Source organism: Carcharodon carcharias, chromosome 32 (genome assembly GCF_017639515.1).
Source record: "Carcharodon carcharias isolate sCarCar2 chromosome 32, sCarCar2.pri, whole genome shotgun sequence".
Taxonomy (NCBI): Eukaryota; Metazoa; Chordata; class Chondrichthyes; order Lamniformes; family Lamnidae; genus Carcharodon; species Carcharodon carcharias.
The window spans coordinates 30282835-30302057 of NC_054498.1; the positions used below are offsets into that span (position 1 = coordinate 30282835).

Genomic DNA, 19223 nt, shown 5'->3' on the forward strand with positions numbered 1-19223 from the left:
TTTCACCTTGTCGGTGTAGAGAGAAACAATGGTTTGCTGTTACCTCGTTGGTGTAGAGAGAGAGAGAATGGTTTGCTGTAACCTCGGTGTAGAGAGAGAATGCTTTGATGTCACCTAGGTGTAGACACAGAGAATGGTTTGCTGTCGCCCCGTTGATGTAGAGAGAGAATGGTTTGCTGTCACCTCGTTGGTGTAGAGAGAGAGGGAATGGTTTGCTGTCACCTCGTTGGTGTAGAGACAGAGAATGGTTTGCTGTCACCTCGGTGTCGAGAGAGAGAATGGTTTGCTGTCACCTCGTTGGTGCAGAGAGAGAGAATGGTTTGCTGCCACCTCGGTGTCGAGAGAGAGAATGGTTTGCTGTCACCTCGTTGGTGCAGAGAGAGAGAATGGTTTGCAGCCACCTCGGTGTAGGGAGAGAGCGAATGGTTTGCCGTCACCTTGTTGGTGTACTGAGAGTGCGGGAATGGTTTGCTGTCACCTCGTTGCTGTAGAGAGAGAGAGAGAATGGTTTGCTGTCACTATCACTTCGGTGTAGAGAGAGAGAGAATGGTTTGCTGTCACCTCGTTGGTGTAGAGAGAGAGAGAGAATGGTTTGCTGTCACTATCACTTCGGTGTAGAGAGAGAGAGAGAATGGTTTGCTGTCACCTCGGTGTAGAGAGAGAGAGAGAATGGTTTGCTGTCACCTCGGTGTAGAGGGAGAGAGAATGGTTTGCTGTCACCTCGGCGTAGAGAGAGACAGAATGGTTTGCTGTCACCTCGGTGTAGAGAGAGAGTGAATGCTTTGCTGTCACCTTGGTGTAGAGACAGAGAATGGTTTGCTGTCACCTCGTTGGTGTAGAGAGAGAGGGAATGGTTTGCTGTCACCTCGTAGGTGTAGCGAGAGAGAGAATGGTTTGCTGTCACCTCGTTGGTGTAGAGAGAGAGAGAATGGTTTGCAGTCACTGTCACCTCGTTGGTGAAGAGAGAGGGAGAATGGTTTGCTGTCACCTCATTGCTGTTGAGAGAGAGAGAATGGTTTGCAGTCACCTCGTTGGTGTGGAGAGAGAATGGTTTGCTTTCACCTCATTGGTGTAGAGAGAGAGAGAATTGTTTGCTGTCACCTCGTTGATGTAGAGAGAGAGACAATGGTTTGCTGTCACCTCGGAGTAGAGAGAGTGAATGGTTTGCTGTCACGTCGTTGGTGTAGAGAGAGAGAATGGTTTGCTGTTATCTCGTTGGTGTAGAGAGAGAGAGAATGGTTTGCTGTATCCTCGTTGGTACAGAGAGAGAGAGAATGCTTTGCTGTCACCTCGGTGTAGTGTGAGAGAGATTGGTTTGCTGTCACCTCGTTGTAGAGAGAGAGAGAATGCTTTGCTGTCACCTCGTTGGTCTAGAGAGAGAGAGAGATTGGTTTGCTGTCACCTCGTTGGTGTAGAGAGAGAATGGTTTGCTGTTCCCTCGGTGTAGAGAGAGAGAGAATGGTTTGCTGTCACCTCGTTGGTTTAAGAGAGAGAGAGAATGGCTTGCTATCACTTCGGTGTAGAGAGAGAGAATGGTTTGCTGTCACCTTGTTGGTGTAGAGAGAGAGAGAAAATGCTTTGCTGTCGCCTCGGTGTAGAGAGAGAGAGAATGGTTTGCTGTCACCTCGTTGGTGTAGAGAGAGAGAGGTAGAGAATGGCTTGCTGTCACCTCGGTGTAGAGAGAGAGAGAATGGTTTGCTGTCACCTCGTTGGTGTAGAGACAGAGAATAGTTTGCTGTCACCTCGTTGGTGTAGAGACAGAATGCTTTGCTGTCACCTCGTTGGTGTGGAGATAGAGGGAATGGTTTGCTTTCACCTCGTTGTTGGAGAGAGAGAATGGTTTGCTGTCACTGTCACCTCGGTGTAGAGAGAGGGAGAATGATTTGCTTTCACCTTGTTGGTGTAGAGAGAGAGAATGGTTTGCTTTCACCTCGTCGGTGTAGACAGAGAGAATGGTTTGCTGTCACCTTGTTGGTGTAGAGAGAGAGAGAATGGTTTGGTGTCACCTCGTTGGTGTAGAGAGAGAGAGGATGCTTCGCTGTCACCTCGTTGGTGTAGTGAGAGAGAGAATGGTTTGCTGTCACCTCGGTGTAGAGAGAGAAAGAATGGTTTGCTGTCACCTCGTTGGTGTAGAGAGAGAGAGAATGGTTTGCTGTCACCTCGGTGTAGAGATAGGGAATGGTTTGCTGTCACCTTGTTGGTGTAGAGAGAGAATGGTTTGCTGCCACCTCGGTGTAGGGAGAGAGAGAATGGTTTGCCGTCACCTCGTTGGTGTACTGAGAGTGAGGGAATGGTTTGCTGTCACCTCGTTGGTGTAGAGAGAGAGAGAGAATGGTTTGCTGTCACTGTCACCTCAGTGTAGAGAGAGAAAGAATGGTTTGCTGTCACCTCGTTGGTGTAGAGAGATAGAATGGTTTGCTGTCACCTCGGTGTAGAGAGAGAGAGAATGGTTTGCTCTCACCTCGGTGTAGAGAGAGAGAATGGTTTGCTGTCACCTTGTTGGTGTAGAGAGAGAATGGTTTGCTGCCACCTCGGTGTAGGGAGAGAGAGAATGGTTTGCTGTCACCTCGTTGGTGTACTGAGAGTGAGGGAATGGTTTGCTGTCACCTTATTGGTGTAGAGAGAGAGAGAATGGTTTGGTGTCACCTTGTTGGTGTAGAGAGAGAGAGGATGCTTCGCTGTCACCTCGGTGTACTGAGAGTGAGGGAATGGTTTGCTGTCACCTCGTTGGTGTAGAGAGAGAGAAAGAATGGTTTGCTGTCACCTCGTTGGTGTAGAGAGAGAGAGAATGGTTTGTTGTTACCTCGTTGGTGTAGAGAGATAGAGAATGGTTTGCTGTCACCTCGGTGTAGAGAGAGAGAGAGAATGGTTTGCTGTTACCTCGTTGGTGTAGAGAGAGAGAATAGTTTGCTGTCACTGTCACCTCGGTGTTGAGAGAAAGAGAATGGTTTGCTGTCACCTCGTTGGTGTATAGAGAGAGAATGGTTTGCTGTCACCTCGTTGGTGTAGAGAGAGCAAGAGAATGGTTTGCTGTCACATCGTTGGTGTAGCAACAGCCTGTGCCTCAATGCGCAAATATTTCTGATTTACAATAGTTAAATGAGCCATTTCCTCATTGCTTTGGGTTTTGTTCCAGAGCAGCAGCACCAACTGAGATACAGTGTAAACTGTTCCTTGCTGCTTTGGTGGAGGTAGGGAAGCGAGACACCTTGTTGCAAAAAAAACAATGTATTGATGTTGCACATCAATGTATTCTGAAAAAGAATGCTGCACATTGTGAGGTTAGTTGCCAATATGTAGCCTCCTCATCAACATTGTTGGAACCGCAAGAGATGGTGGGATTGGAAATTGATCTATATGTATTGCTATTTAGCAATGTGTCATTATTCCTTCTTAGCATGCATCTTCAGATGTGGAAAGGATGATACTGGGAAACAAGTGTGATATGAATGAGAAAAGGCAGGTGTCAAAAGAACGAGGAGAGAAGGTAAGGCTGCTAGAAATCATTCACCTTTCATTTAAGACTGAGTCCTATGGCTCAGGTATAAATTGGCCTTATTTCTATGTGTGACTTATAATCCTTTTCATTGCTTTTCCAGTTAGCGATAGATTATGGGATTAAGTTCCTGGAGACCAGTGCAAAATCCAGCATAAATGTTGAAGAGGTAAGAAATCTGAGGAATTATTTGTGTACTGATCACAATGACAAATTTACACACTACAGTCTGAGCAAAACCAAGCAGTTTATATTGAACCTAAAGCAGATCTTGAAATTCTAAAGCATAGTCAAAGTGTGACAAATAGGCAGTTTCCATTCTAAATTTAAACGTTTATGATGAAAATCCTGTGTACACATTTGTTATAGATAACTCTGATAAGGTTAGATGTTGGGGTTTTATGGAACAATTTTTAATGAACTCCCTGTAACAAACCTTGTTCCTGCAATCCGATGGCTGAGCATTGATTCTGAATTTGCCGTATGCAATGCTGTGTAACCCAAGGGCTAACAATTCCCCCAATTGGATAAAGACTGGAATTGGCTCTAGAACTGAGGCTCGATAAAAATTCAGACAAAGTCAGTAATAATTCTGTAACTGGGAAAGCTGATTCGCATACATCACACTGGGATATGGCTGCCTCCCCCTAGACTCAGAAAGTAGGGAGGGGGAGGCAGCTTCACAGGGGTCCTGGCAGATCAGGAAGGTCATCAGATTTACTGCATTGTTCATATTCATTGACTTAATTTTTCTGTTGCTCTATATTAACATATGTTTCACAATTATACCACTTTGAGTAACTGAAACTATGTATTAGAAATTAGGGTGGGGGCCTCAGTGTTAATCTGAGGAGCCCCCAATTGAGTTTCAGAGCCATTGGCTTAATTATTGTTGATGGCAAAATTAATTTGACCATGCTAAAAGCAATGCAGTACTCAAATATGGATGTAATAATGCCCATAGTGGGCTGCATAGTCCTTTCAAAAGCTTTTCCAGTAGCTGAGAAAATAGTTTTAATAATCAGTCCAACAAGAAAAATATTAAACATCTCCCCATGACAGTCAACAGAATTACCATTGCTGAATCCTTCACTATTAACATCCTGGGATTATCATTTATTAGAAATTGAACTAGACTAGCCATATAAATACTGTGGCTACACAAGCAGATCAAAGACTGGGAATTCTGGGACGAGTAACTCACCTCCTGACTCTCCAAAGCATAGCCACCACCTACAAGGCAGAAGTCGGAAGTGTGATGAAATACTGTGCAACTTCCTAGGTAAGTACGGTGTCAACAACATCCGAAGCTCAACACCATCCAGGATGAAGCAACCCACTTGATTGGCACCCCACTCACCACATTAAACATCCTGTCCCTCCACCACTGATGCACATTGGCAGCAGTATGCTGTATTTACCAGATACGCTGCAAAAACTCACCAAGACTCCTTCGACAGCACCTTCCAAACCTGCAACCTCTACCATCTAGAAGGACAAGGGCAGCAGATGCATGGGAGCACCACCACCTGCAAGTTCCACTCCAAGCTGTACACCATCCTTAGTTGGAAATGTATCGCCATTCCTTCACTGCCCCGGAACTCCTTTTCTTACAGCACTGTGGATGTACCTACACCACGTGGACTGCAGCGGTTCAAGCAGGCAGCTCACCGCCACCTTCTCAAGAGCAATTAGGGATGGGCAATAAATGCTGGTCCAGCCAACATCCTGTGAAAGAATAAATAAATATACATAGTTGAACCATTTCTGCCAAACTTGTCTCTCTTAGCTTGTGCGGTCACATTGCACACCTTCAACCTGATGCACCTAACCCTGGCTTTTTCATGGGCGATCATCCTTTCGACTTCATCTTGGAGCTTGCAGTGAGTGCCAGATCTGCAGTCAGTTTCAGTTCTTTCCTACCAGCTTATTCCCCTCCAGCTACTGGTCCTCCCACATTTCCCTTCTCATTCATCTACTTCATCAACCTGCCCCTAGCCAAGACAGTTTCTTAGAGCAGCATGTCCTGGAACCAACCAGAGAACAGGCTATTTTGGCATTGTTATGTGACAGGATTAATTAATGACCTCGGGTCTTAAACTTAAATTAGGACAACTATGCGGGCATGAAAACTGAGCTAGCTGAAGTGAACTGGGAAACTAGGCTAGGGGATAGATCAATAGAGAAGCAGTGACAGACATTTGAGGGGATATTTCAGAATACGTATATTCCTACTATAAAAGATTCTAAAGGGAGGACCCACCATCCGTGGTAAACTAAAGTTAAGGAAAAAGCATATAATTGTGCAAAGATGAGTGACAGGTCAGATGATTGGACAGAATGTGAAGAACTTCAGAATGACTAAAAGATTAATCAGGAGAAAGAAATCAGAGTATTGGAGGAAGTTAGCTAGAAATGTGAAAATGGATAACAAGAGTTCCTATAGGTATTTAAAAAGGAAAAGAGTAAAGTGAGTGTTGATCCTTTATAGAATGAGAATAGGGTGTTATTAGTAGATAATGAGGAAATGGCAGATGAAATGAACAAAATATTTTGCTTCTGTCTTTAATATAGAGGATACAAAAAACTGTCCAGTAATAGCTGTAAATCAGGAGGTGGAAAGAAGAGAGGAACTTGGTGAAATTGAAACCACTAAGGAAGCTGTACCTAGCAAACTGATGGGGTTGCGGGCTGATAAGTCTTTGGGTTCTGATGGACTTCATCCTAGGGTCTTAAAAGAGGTGGCTACTGAGGTAGCAAATGCATTGATGTTCGTTTTCCAAAATGCACTAAATTTCGGAAAGGCTATATCAGACTTGAAAGTAGCAAATATAACCTCTATTCAAGAAGGGAGGGAGGTAGAAAATAGGAAACTATGTTAACTTGACATCTGTAGTGGGGAAGGTTTTAAAGAGATTATAGCTGGGCATTTAGAAAAACCCGATAGTTGGGAAGAGTCAGCATGGTTTTATGAAAGGGAAAATCGTGTTTAACCAATTTTTTAGAGTTCTTTGAAGGAGTAAATGTGCATTGGATAAAGGGGAGCCTGTAGACTCCCAGATTTCCAGATAGGTATCAAAGGTTATTGCGGAAAATGAAAGCTCATGGGTGTAGGGGGTAACATATTAGCCTGGATAGAGGGTTGACTGACTGGCAGAAAACAGAGTATGTATAAATGGGTCTTTGATTGGCAAGATATGACGAGTGGAATCCTACAGGGCTCTGTGCTGGGGTCTCAACTTTTTACAATTTATATCAATGACTTAGATGAGGGGAGTGAAGGCATGGTAGCTAAATTTGTAGACACAAAGATAGGTAGGAAAGTATGTTGTGAAGAAAACATAAGGAGTTTGCAGACATCCTATAGATAGGTTGAGTGAGGGCAAAAATCTGGCAGATTGAGTATAATGTGGGAAAATGTGAAGTTGTTCATATTGGCAGGAAGAGTATTGAAGCAGAGCATTACTTAAACCAGGAACGACTGCAGAATTCTGAGGTGCAAAGGGATCAAAGTGTTCTGGTGCATGAGTTACAATAAATTAGTATGTAGGTACATCGTGTAATAAAGAAGGCCAATGGAATGCTATCCTTTATGATTAGAGGAATTGAACTTGAAACTAAGGGTGTTATTTTTCAGTTATACAGAGCATCGGTGAAACTACATCTCGAGTACCGTGTGGAGTTTTGGTCTCCGTATTTAAGGAAGGATATAAATGCATTGGAGGCAGTACAGAGGATGTTTACTAGATTGATACCTGGAATGAGCAGATTGTCTTATAAGGATAGGTTAGATAGGGTGGGCTTGTTTTCACTAGAGTTTAGAAGAGTGAGGGATGACTTGATTGAAGTATATAAGATCCTGAACCACCTGGTCTTGACAAGGTAGATGTGGAAAGGATGTTTCCTCTTATGGGTGAGCCCAGAATTAGGGGGGCACAGTTTTAAAATTAGGGGTCACCCTTTTAGGATAGAGATGAGGAGAAATTTTTTGAGGGTTGTGAGACTTTGGAACACTCTGCCTCAGAAGACGAGGTCATTGAATATTTTTAGGCGGAGGTCACATTCAATTTGATTCTTGTTAGGTTATCGGGGGTGGATGGAAATGTGGAATTTGAAAACAAACTGATCAGCCATGGTCATCTTGATGGTGGAGCAAACTTAAGGGGCCAAATGGCGTACTTCTGTTCCTATTTCATATGCTTGTATCCCCTCCAGCTTGGTTGATATTTCATTCAAAATTTTAACCACTCTGTCCTCAAAAATATTGTTAACTCTAATCCGTTTCCCTAGCTGCACCCTTGGGGCAGAAATTTCCATTCAGCGGGTGGGTGGGTGCCTGCCTGACCCACTCGAGCATGAAATGACACGCTTTGACGTTGGCCGAGTGTGATGACATCAATGCACAGTCGCACAATAGTTTGGTTGGCAGGTGCGCGCCGGAGTTAGCAGTGTGTCCACCGACAATTAAAAGGCCTGTTAAGGCCATTAGTTAATTAAATTAGGTTCAACGGGCAGGCAAAAAGGCCAAGCGGCCTTTGCATTTTTCAGAAACCTCATCCATGGGCGGGATGAGGTTTCCAAAAGCAAATAAAAATGAAATAAAAGTTTTGAAATTGAATTAATAAATTTAATCAATTAAGTAAATAATTGATCATTAATGTTTTTATTTTTTTTTAAAAATGCTTCACCTCCCTTTCAAGCACCCACTCGCATGTGTGTGTGATGTTCAAGCTCAGCCTGCTCACTGCCCTCCCCCTGCCCCTTGCATTTCACATTGGGTGGGCCTTAATTGGCTCACCAGTGTGAAATCGCGGTGTGGTCGTGATCGCCCCCGCTGAGCCCACTCGCCAAGGGTATAATTCTGCCCTTAATTTTGTAAAGCCCTGTGAAAACATGTAGCCTTATAACGTGTTACTCTCTCTCCTCTCCCTGCCTGTGTTCCTTTACACAAACACAACAATCACTCTGATATTGGCATTTCAGTGTCTGGCACTCAATTGTTTTTTCGAGAAACTTTGCTGTGAATTTGGGATTCGATTCCTCTAATGTTAGAACCATGGAACCATAGAAAAGTTACAGCACAGAAGGAGGCCATTCGGCCCATCTTGTCCATGCCAGCCCGAGGACACCCAGGTGCCCTTTCTAATCCCACCTTCCTGCACCCGGCCCATAGCCCTGCAGCTTACAGCAGTTAAGGTGCAGATTCAGGTATTTTTTAAGAGTTTAAAGTTTCTGTCTCTACCACCAACTTGGGCACTGAATTCCAGACACCCACTACCCTCTGTGTAAAAAAAGTTCTTCCTCATGTCCCCCCTATACCTTCTGCCACTTACCTTGAATCTATGTCCCCTGGTTCTAGAATTCTCCACCAAGGGAAACAATTTTATCCTGTCCACTCTATCTATTCCCCTCATAATTTTGTACACCTCAATCAAGTCACCTCTCAGCCTTCTTTGTTCCAGGGAAAATAACCCCAACCTATCCCATCTCTCCTTGTAGCTATACTTTCTAACCCTGGCAACATTCTTGTAAACCTCCTCTGCACTCTCTCCAGAGCTATTGCGTCCTTCCTGTAATGTGGTGACCAGAATACTCCACAATACTCCAGTTGTGGCCTCCCCAGTGTTTTATACAATTCCAACATTATATCCTTACTTTTATATTCTATACCTCTGCCAATGAGGGAGACCATTCCATATGCCTTCTTTACAACCTTGTCTACTTGAACTGCTGCCTTCAGGGAGCTGTGTACTTGTACACCAAGATCTCTCACTTCATCTATCCCTCTTAGTATATTCCCAATTATTATGTAATCCCTGTAACTGTTTGACCTCCCTAAATGTATGACCTCACACTTCTCTATGTTAAAATCCATCTGCCACTTTACCGCCCACTCCAACAACCCATCTATTTTGTTTTGGAGATTATGGCTATCCTCTACACTATCCACTATTCGGCCAATCTTTGTGTCATCTGCAAATTTCCCAATCGTGCCCCCCGCGTTCACGTCCAAATTGTTAATATATAACACAAACAGCAAGGGTCCCAACACCGAGCCCTGTGGAACACCACTTGAGACAACTTTCTACTCGCAAGAGCATCCATTGACCATTACCCTTTGTTTCCTGTTACAAAGCCAACCTTTTATCCAGTTTGCCACATTACCCTGAATCCTATGGGCTTTTACTTTCCTGACCAATCTGCCATGTGGGACCTTGTCAAATGCCTTGCTAAAATCCATGTACATAACATCCACTGCACTACCTTCATCAACCCTTCTTGTCACTTCCTCAAAGAATTCAATTAAATTTGTGAGGGTGAGGCAAGATGTTCCTTTAACAAATCCATGCTGACCATCCCTGACTAGTCCATGCCTTTCCATATGACAATTAATCCTGTCTCTCAGGATTGATTCTACTAATTTGCACACCACAGATGTAAGACTAACTGGTCTATAATTGTTTGGCATTTCCTTTGAACTCTTTTTGAACAATGGAACTACGTTTGCATTTCTCCAGTCCTCCGGTACCTCCCCTGTATCTAGTGAAGATTGGAAAATCATCCTCAGAGCATCTGCTATCTCCTCCCTGACTACCTTCAGCAGCCTCGGAAACAATCCATCTGGCCCTGGTGACTTATCAACTTTCAAGGATTTCAACCCTTCAAGTACTTCCTCTCTCTTTATGACTATCCCATCCAGTATCTCGCAGTGTTCCTCCTAGACTGCTATATCTACATCCTCCCTTTCCTTTGTAAACACAGAGACAAAATATTCATTCAAAACCCTTCCCACAGCCTCTGCATCTACACACAAGTTTCCATCTTCATCTCTGATAGGTCTCACTTTTTCCTTAACCAACCTTTTAGCTTTAATGTATTGGTAAAACATCCTTGGGTTATCTTTAACTTTACTTGCTTATCTTTTTTCATGCCCTCTCTTTGATTTCCTTATTTCCTTTTTACTTCGTCCCTGCACTTCCTATATTTGTCTAGGCTGTCTGCAGTGCTTAGTTCTTTGTGCCTATCGTACGCTTTCTTTTTCTGTTTATCTTCCCCTGTATTCCTCTAGACAGCCAGGGAGGTCTGGATCTCACTTTTTAGTGCTTCCCACTGGTTTTCCACTGTTTTATCCTCCAGCAGTGCTGTCCAGTCCACCTCAGCCAAGTCCCTTCTCATTTCTGCAAAATTTGCCTTCCCCGAGTTCAAAACTTTTACTCCTGCCTTATCTCTGTCCTTTTCCATGGTAATGCTAAATCTACCTGAATTGTGATCACTGTCCCCGATATGGTCGCCAACTGTCACTTCACCCACTCACCCTTCTTCGTTCCCCAAGACTAGGTCTAGAATTGCATCTTGTCTCATTGCGTTTGTCACTAATTGGTTGAAAAAATTTGCCTGGACACACTGCATGAATTTTTCTCCCTCAGTGCCCCTTATATTGTTTGAATCCCTGTTCATATTAGGATAGTTGAAGTCTCCTACTATTATTGCCCTTTTGTTCTTACAATTTGCCTACGTATTTGTTCTTTTATCTCCCTTTCATTATTTGGGGGGTCTGTAGTATACTCCCAGTAGTGTGACTGCCCCTTTTTTATTTCTAAGCTCAATCCATAAAGCCTCGTTTGTTGACCCATTTAGTATCTCACAACTGGAATTGATTCTTTAACCATTTGTGCTACCCCCCCCCCCCTCCTTTTTTATCTCCTACTCTATCGTGTCAGAAGACACTGTAACCAAGGATATTTAACTGCCAGTTTTGTCCCTCCTTTAGCCAGGTCTCCATTATAGCAATGACATCCTGTTGCCATGTGTCTACCTGTGCCCTTAACTCATCTACCTTGTTTGTAATACTCCTTGCATTGAAGTATAAACAGTTTAACCCTGTCAATTTCCCTTGCTGGACACTTTTTGAACTTTGCTTCTCCTGTAACTCCCTGTCTATCACAACGTCCCTAGTTCCACCTCCATTTTTCTGATCTGAGTCTGACCTATCTGATTCTACTCCTGGGATCCCATCCCCCTGCCACACTAGTTTAAATAATCCCCAACAGAACTAGCAAAAGCCCCCGCAAGGACACTGGTCCCAGCTCTGCCTGGGTGCAGTCCGTCCGGTTTGTACAGGTCCCACCTTCCCCAGAACCGGTCCCAGTGCCTCGAGACTCTGAATCCCTCCCGGCTACACCATCTCTCCAACCACATGTTCATTTGGTCTATCCTTTTATTCCTGCTCTCGCTAGCACGTGAGCTGGGAGTAATCCTGAGATTACTACGTTTGAGGTCCTGCATTTTAATTTATCTCCTAACTCCCTGTACTGAGCTTGCAGGTCCTCATCCCTTAGTTTACCTATGTCGTTGGTACCAATGTGTACCACGACCACTGGCTACCTTCCCCAGAATGTTGAAATTGTATGTGGTCATCTCTTTAGAGCAAGATTTAGACGTCTTGGATCCAAGCATACCTGGATTGTGCTGTCTTTTTTCAGTATGTGTGTAATGCAGTTACACCAGTCACTGTGCTGATACACATGGCATTTACTGTTACTGTTACGCTCTGTCACCCAACTCGCTCTTAAGCTTCTCCTATATTTGCACACTGCACTTCCAAGGAGGGTCAATTGATGGGATTGCATCTTCTTTGAGATGTAGTACAGCAGCACCTCTGAAATTTCCTATTACATTGAATCTGTATATCTCAGACCAACACAATGCAATTATCCTTGACCCTTTTTGCTGCACTTGGCACATTGGTAATCTCGTATATAGTCACCTCTACCTCTGACTTGCCATCTCCCATATTTGATCCCTTTTCCCTCCCATCTCCTTGGTTTGATATCCACATTGCTCTGTAACCTGTTCGAAGAAGCTGGTTTTACATAATAAATGTGTTGTCCGTTCAATTCCATTGCGGTTGACGAGATAATATTTAGATGTCGTGTCACAGGGCAGCTTGGTGATTAGGTGAAATGGGATGAGATCACGTCCACACACATGATAAACTGTTGGATTTATTTTTTTAAGTTTTAAAAGTAAAGCCATTCATTTGCAGCCAGAGGCTGTGTGGTTAATGACCTGCTGAAATCAAAACTATCAATCTATGGAACACTCAGTAACTTTTTTCCAAAATTGTAAATCTTTGGAGTGTTGACAGAAACGGGTATATCGCATGGGTAAAATCAAGAGTGAGATTCTGAAAAAATGGGACAGCAGTGTTTCCAAAATCAGATCCACTTTTAACTTTGTGCCTCAAGTTACATATGCAAATAATTCCAGATGTGCCTATGAATTGTCTGCACGTTCTGATCACTTCAATCAAAAGTTTCCTGTGCAAGAAAATTTTTATTTTTACAAAGGAAGAAACTAAGCTGACAAGGAAATACCACTAAAACAAAAACAAAAATACCTGGAAAATCTCAGCAGGTCTGGCAGCATCTGCGGAGAGGAACACAGTTAATGTTTCGAGTCTGTATGACTCTTCAGAAGAACAGTTCTGTTGAAGAGTCATACTGACTCGAAACATTAACTGTGTTCCACTTCGCAGATGCTGCTAGACCTGCTGAGTTTTTCCAGGTATTTTTATTTTTGTTTTGGATTTCCAGCATCCGCAGTTTTTTGCTTTTATCTTAAGCAAATGCTGAACCCCACCTTGTGACAGCATGGTCATAGAGTTAACAGCTTGCACATCAGTTTGAACACTTGTGCAAAATCACACAGAGGAAGCTGTGAAGTTATTCATTTTGTCCCTGTCACCTGCAGGCAGAATGCAACTTCCATGGATATCTCTTGCTTTTGCGTACTTGCCACCTTCTGGATTTGAGTGGAGAGTGTACATAGTTCACATTGTAATAACTTGATGAACTGTCAGGAAGGCACAACTTGTCTTTTTTGGGTTGTGGTATCAAACATGCAGTGCTGAGCACCATGATAGCATTTCCTGAAAGACAGGTGCATTGAACAGCAGTTACCTGCGTATCAGTGATTTTTTTTTTCTTTTCTTTGCAGGCATTTATTACCCTTGCACGAGATATCATGACAAAGCTCAACAGGAAAATGGTATGTAAATATTTCTAAAACATTGAGGTTATGTTTTTAGAACTTGGTATTTAGATGCAGTTGGAAATGCTGAGGATTGACTGTGTTCACTTGGTGTATCTGTAAATAACAATCATCTGATGAGATTTCATCAGAATTTCACAGCACATGTTCTCCATGGTTTCCCCCCCATTTTTCCTAACATGTCCTTCCATGTATGAAGGTCTCCAGACTTTTCTGACTTCCTTCATTGCTGGATTGTGACAAATGAGCAGAAGCTGGTGGTTGCTCCAAGTCCCATTTCCAGCAGACTTGTTCATGTGAGCTGTGACTTAGGCAGTGCCCTCATGTTTGCTTACATTGTCCCGAGATGAGCTTCCAAACCATTTGTTGGTTTCCTTTTTCATTTTTAGTTAATTTTTTTTGAGCTGCTTAGTCTTTTGTTTTAAAGATATTTTAAAGTAAGGTGGGACAAGCAACTAATAGTCACAACCCTTTAAAAAGAATCCATTGGTTACAAGGTGCTTTCGACATTCACCGGGTGCAATTTAGATTCAAGTTTGTTCTTTTAATCGCTTTCTGAGTGAAGGAATGTCCCCAAAGTAAGTTCCACAGTTATTTTGTAAAAGGTTGAGTACAGTGTAGAGATCAGTTGAAGAACTGTGAAGCTCTCCTTCACACAATGTTAGGTAAGCCTCACAACAAGGAACTAGTGAAATAAAACCAGAAAATGCTGGAAATACTCAGTAGCTCTGCAGCATCTTTGGAGAGAAAAACAGAGTTAACTTTTCTAACTGTTGACCTTTCAATCAGGTCAGGAAACTGTACCCCTTAGTTCTAGCTGCTCCCATGAGGGGAAATATCCTCTCAGCAACTACCATGTCAAGCTCCCTTACATCATCCCTTTCAATAAGATCAACTCTTACTCTTAATTCCAGTGAGTGTAGGCCCAATCTACTCAGCCTTTGCTCATTAAGGCAACCCCTTCATCCCAGGAATCAACCTAGTGACCCTGCTCTGAACTGCCTCCAAAACAAGTATATCCCTCCACATGTTATACACCAATGCTATGTGAGGGATAAGTCATCTGAAAGATTGAAAACTATTAGAAAAGGTAACTGTCAAATTCAATCGTAAATGATCCAGGAACTCCTCCTGTGTTGCGAGAATAATGATCTGTCAGTGATGTGTTGATGTCTTACAGCTAACAGTGGCGTGGAGCATTTTTTTCCCTAATCCTGTCAGAGCAGCTAATAAAACTACTGAGACCTGATTATCCACTGTCTTCACATTGTCCTAGAGACTCTAGTTATCATTTCCCAAATTATTTGTTTCACTTCCGTCCCACATTGATGAAAGAATGGGCATTGGAGTAAACTGAAGAGTGCACCTTTTGCTAAACTAAATAATTAGACTTGGACAGAATCATGTATAGCAATGGTCTTGGGGGAGCTGCAGCATTTGGACATAGAGAATGCAACGAGATGATGGCAAGAGTCCAGTCAAGATTACTCTTGATTGTATGATAATTGATAAATTCCTTGTAGCTCAACATAATAACTTCTAATATATTTCTTTGTCTCTAGAATGAAAACAGCCCTCCAGGAAGCAGTGGGCAAGTTAAAATCACCACAAAGAACCAGTCAAAGAAAAGCAGCTTCTTTCGATGTACGCTGCTTTGACGGACTTAGAACGACAGACTCTGCAGCAACCTTTTTTGCTTCTCTGAAAGCAGTGTTGATCAGCCTCCGAAATAAATTCCACCTTCTGCTGCTGAGAGCTCGCTGTTTGCAGATGACCCATTGGTCTTGCTGAGTGGGCTGTGCAGGTACACACTCGTGTGTTCCTTCCTCCCCCCCACCACCAACCACCCCCCACCCCCTGCCCTTCACCTCTCCCCCCACCTCCCCTCCCCCAACCCATATTCATCATGACAATGATGAAAATGGAAATTGCCGAATTGGAGATGCGGGAATAATTTGTGTAGACTTTAACCTGAACTGCCTGTTGCAAAAGCTGTTGTCTGTGTCTGGAACCATCGTAAGTTACGTATGCCAGAAGTTAGCCCCCTGCTGCCACTCCAGAAAAATTTGTTGGCCAGTCATATCCTCTCCTAACACTCCCACGCCAAAATTACTTCCATTTTTGATCTCTTTTCCCTCTTCACCTTTTCCCACCCTGTCCTTCACCAAAGACAAATGGATTTGTATCTCATGCTATCATTTTGTATCTCATTTCATTTTGGGTAACAGAGTTTGGCAAAACTAGATTAACATGAGCAGAAAATGGATATTATAAGTAAGAATACATGCAGTCCTGGACTGGTGGAGCTTCTCTGGACAGTTTTTTTACTTTGTCAAGTGCTCTGAAGTAAAAGTTGGTTAGCTGACTGCTGACTTTATCTTTTTAGTGAAACTTTCCTTTTGTGATTGGTTGTGCCACCAACCCTAGAAACAGTTAACTGTTCCCTGCCAATAGCAGAAGTGCCACAGTGGGAATCAGTCAGTGCCCCTTGATCAATATGGGGAACATCAGCCAAGATTTCTCTGATCTACTTTCTCTCCTCCTCCTGCACTGCCACCTTCCCCACAACACCTCAACTGAATTTGTGTCATGAGGTGGGTCAAAGACAGGTTAAGGCTCAGTCTGATGCTCCCTGTGGTTAAATAGCCTGTCTAGGGCTCACATTTACAATGTCTACTTTGGTGATGTACCCCAGGATGCTCATCGGCTGATATCTCAGCAAGGAGTCCATACCTTCCTTGTGAGGCAGAGCAATGGAATTGAGAACAGAAAACACACAAATTATGTGACAATAAATTTTAGGGAGAGGAAATGGGGTGTGGGTGCTAAAGAAGGAAGATCATTTGAAGGACAGCAACATGAGTATATACGATGTGTGACTGGTTTTGAATATTGATTGAATGCAAGCTCTCACTGGTTATCTTAGACTGACTCTGATTACTGTCTGCACCACTCTCTTTGGAACTCCGCTTAAGTGACTGCACCATTTCTGTTCTGTTCCTCTTGAGCAGCCTCTCCTCAGCCCTCTGAGGACTTTTGAAATCTCACCCTCCCACTGGTATGCATACGTACTTCATTGACAACCCCTCTGTATTTAGCGCTTTTACTTTTTACTGCCTCTTGCTACCAACACTAACTGCCTTTGTCTCTTCTAATGCATTGTAATCTGCATAATCAGGTTCAAGTGGCTTTCTCTTACAGCACCAAGGTCTGTGTGCACAAACTGCTGGAACGTTAAGAGTGATGACTGCTTCTTTCAAACCATAGCATTGCGCATTGTGTGGTGGTAGCAGAGTATTTGTGGCATGCTTTTTACATTTGTCAAACTGCAGTAGCATGTTCTGGATTGTCTACAGGTTCAAGTGTGGTTAACAACATTAAACTAATTTCTTTATTTAATTTTTTTAAAAAAGTAAACAAACTGGCTATTGTCAAGAGCACATGTGAAATTTCAGTTGAGTCTCAGGTGTTTTAGAAGCTGTAACTTCATTTGATAAGTGACTGTTTACTGGGAATTGCTTTGCTGTAGGAATGTGTACACACATATATGCCCGACTCCAAGTACAACTTTCTCCAGCCTCTAAGGATTAAATCAGATGTGCTTCTTGGTCCAGCAGTATGCTGGAGTAAATGCTCTGATGTATAAAATGTTTGCTATTTTCTTAAACGTAGCTATGCTAAATTGTAAATACATCGCAGAAGGTCGTAGGAAGTTCACTTTCCACATGGCAAGAGTGAGGTTTCTAAAAGAAACGATTTGCATTGGTAATAAATGCTTTCTTATTGTGAACTTATTCACAACACTGTAACAGTAAGACTGCAAAACTGGGGGTTGGCTTGCAGTAAAGATACGAATTATCTGTGGATTTTACCGAAGTAACTTTATTTCATAAAATGATCATTGTGTATGGTTTACAAGAGACTCGACTATAGAAGAAAATGCATATTTGCAGCAGTATTACTGTTTCCAGGGCTGCACTTTATTATCGTTAATTCTTAATAAACTACTTCAGTGTTTATTTTTAATCTTGGTCCTGTGGAATGCAGAGTGTGGCATCAAGTGAGTTTGCGGTAATTCAGCACATGTAATTTGTGCCCATGATGGTATCATGTTGCATAAAGCCTGTTCACTCCACTTCTAGATAGAAATAACAATATGCTGTTTTTCTATGGCCTTACAGATAGTCTGCCGAAGACACTTAACAGGGACCATCATTATTTTAATGCATTGTATTACATTAAGATAAATCGCAACACACTCCCTTCCTCCTTTCTTGCCCCCTTAAGAAGAACCGCTTTAGAAATTTTAAATGTTTTTTTAAACTTTTAAGCATCTCTAAGCGTATTTGCAAGTCCCTGCCAGTATTGTAAGTTCTTGCAGCTAAATGAATGGGATGAGTTCCTATGACAAGTGTTTTAACATTTGAATCGGATTAATTCACATGTACTGATGTTCTGTTAAGTAAACTTGATGGGTTTTATTATTCCGTGTGGACTTTTTTTATAATGAGTCTGAAATAAAGATTAAATGGCAAAATGAGCACTCTGGTCTTTAGTTGACCATAATGGTATGGTCAGGCTGTGCATTAGACAATAAGTGACTTCTGGAAACTTGAACCCCACTGTGCATCACCAGTCCAGGAACATATGAATAAGAGTACCACGTGGTTCTGTCATTTCAGCTCGAGTTTGGTCTGCCATTTACGTAATCGTGACTGATCTGCATCTTGACTATGGCAACTGGCCCCTCCACCAGTTCCATAACCCTTAATACCTTTGCTTGACAAAAATCTTATCTATCTCAACTTTCAATTGATCCCCAGTCTCAATAGTTTTTTTTTGGGGGGTGGGGGGTGCGGGGGGAACTGTTGGGGAATGGAACTCCAAGTTTCCTCCTTTTATAAATGTTTTTTCTCCTCCCATTCTCACCTCTTATATATCCTTAGTCTTAATTGCTCCATCATTAGAGGCTGCGTCTTCAGCTGCCCAGGCCCTAAGCATTGAAATTTCCTCCCTAAACCTCTCCAGCTTTCTTCTCCACTGACATTCCTTAAAATCTACTTCATTGACCAAGCATTTGATCATTGCCCTATCTCATGGGATAAAAACAAAATGCTGGAAATACTAAGGTTTAGTTAGCTTCTGTGGAGGGAGAAATTTCACCTCCCTGATATTTCTGCAGAACTGGAAAAGTAATAATGAAATAGGTTTTGAGCAAGGGGTATGTGGGGCAAGGACAAAAGGAAGTTCTTTGATAGGGTAGAAGGCAGGAGCTATTAAATGACAGGGCCAGAGTGAATGGTGATGGGGCGAGGAAAGATGTTCCTAGAGCTGCCTGAAAGCAAAAATAAGAGAAAAACCAAAATGAATAAAGGAAACAAGGGGAGCTGAGATTATGGTCTCAAGTTTAATGAACTCAAAGTTGAGCCTGGAGGGCTGTAAAGTGCCTAATTGAAGGACAAGATGCTGTTTCTGAAGATTACGCTAAGCTTCATTGGAACAGTGCAGCAGGCTGAGGACAGAGACATCAGCGTGAGAGCAAAGGTGGAAAATTCAAATGACAGGAAGCCTGGGGTTTATGCTTGCAGACTAAAGAGTTATCCTCCAGCAATCACCCAATCTGGTCTCCCGGTGTAGAGACCACATTGTGAGCAGTACAGTAGACTAGATTGAA

The 19223-nt window shown here is 42.7% G+C and overlaps 1 protein-coding gene across 1 annotated transcript in view; it reads left to right on the forward strand.

Annotated features, from left to right (window-relative positions):
- Window positions 1-18089, forward strand: part of LOC121272055 (ras-related protein Rab-8B) — a 226311-nt gene extending 208222 nt beyond the window's left edge. Inside the window, exons 5-8 of the mRNA XM_041178464.1 lie at window positions 3398-3487; window positions 3600-3665; window positions 13496-13546; window positions 15112-18089. Of these exons, the coding sequence (XP_041034398.1) occupies window positions 3398-3487; window positions 3600-3665; window positions 13496-13546; window positions 15112-15207 (303 nt within the window). The 3' untranslated portion in view covers window positions 15208-18089. The remainder of the gene's footprint in view (window positions 1-3397; window positions 3488-3599; window positions 3666-13495; window positions 13547-15111) is intronic.
- Window positions 18090-19223: the final 1134 nt, after the last annotated feature.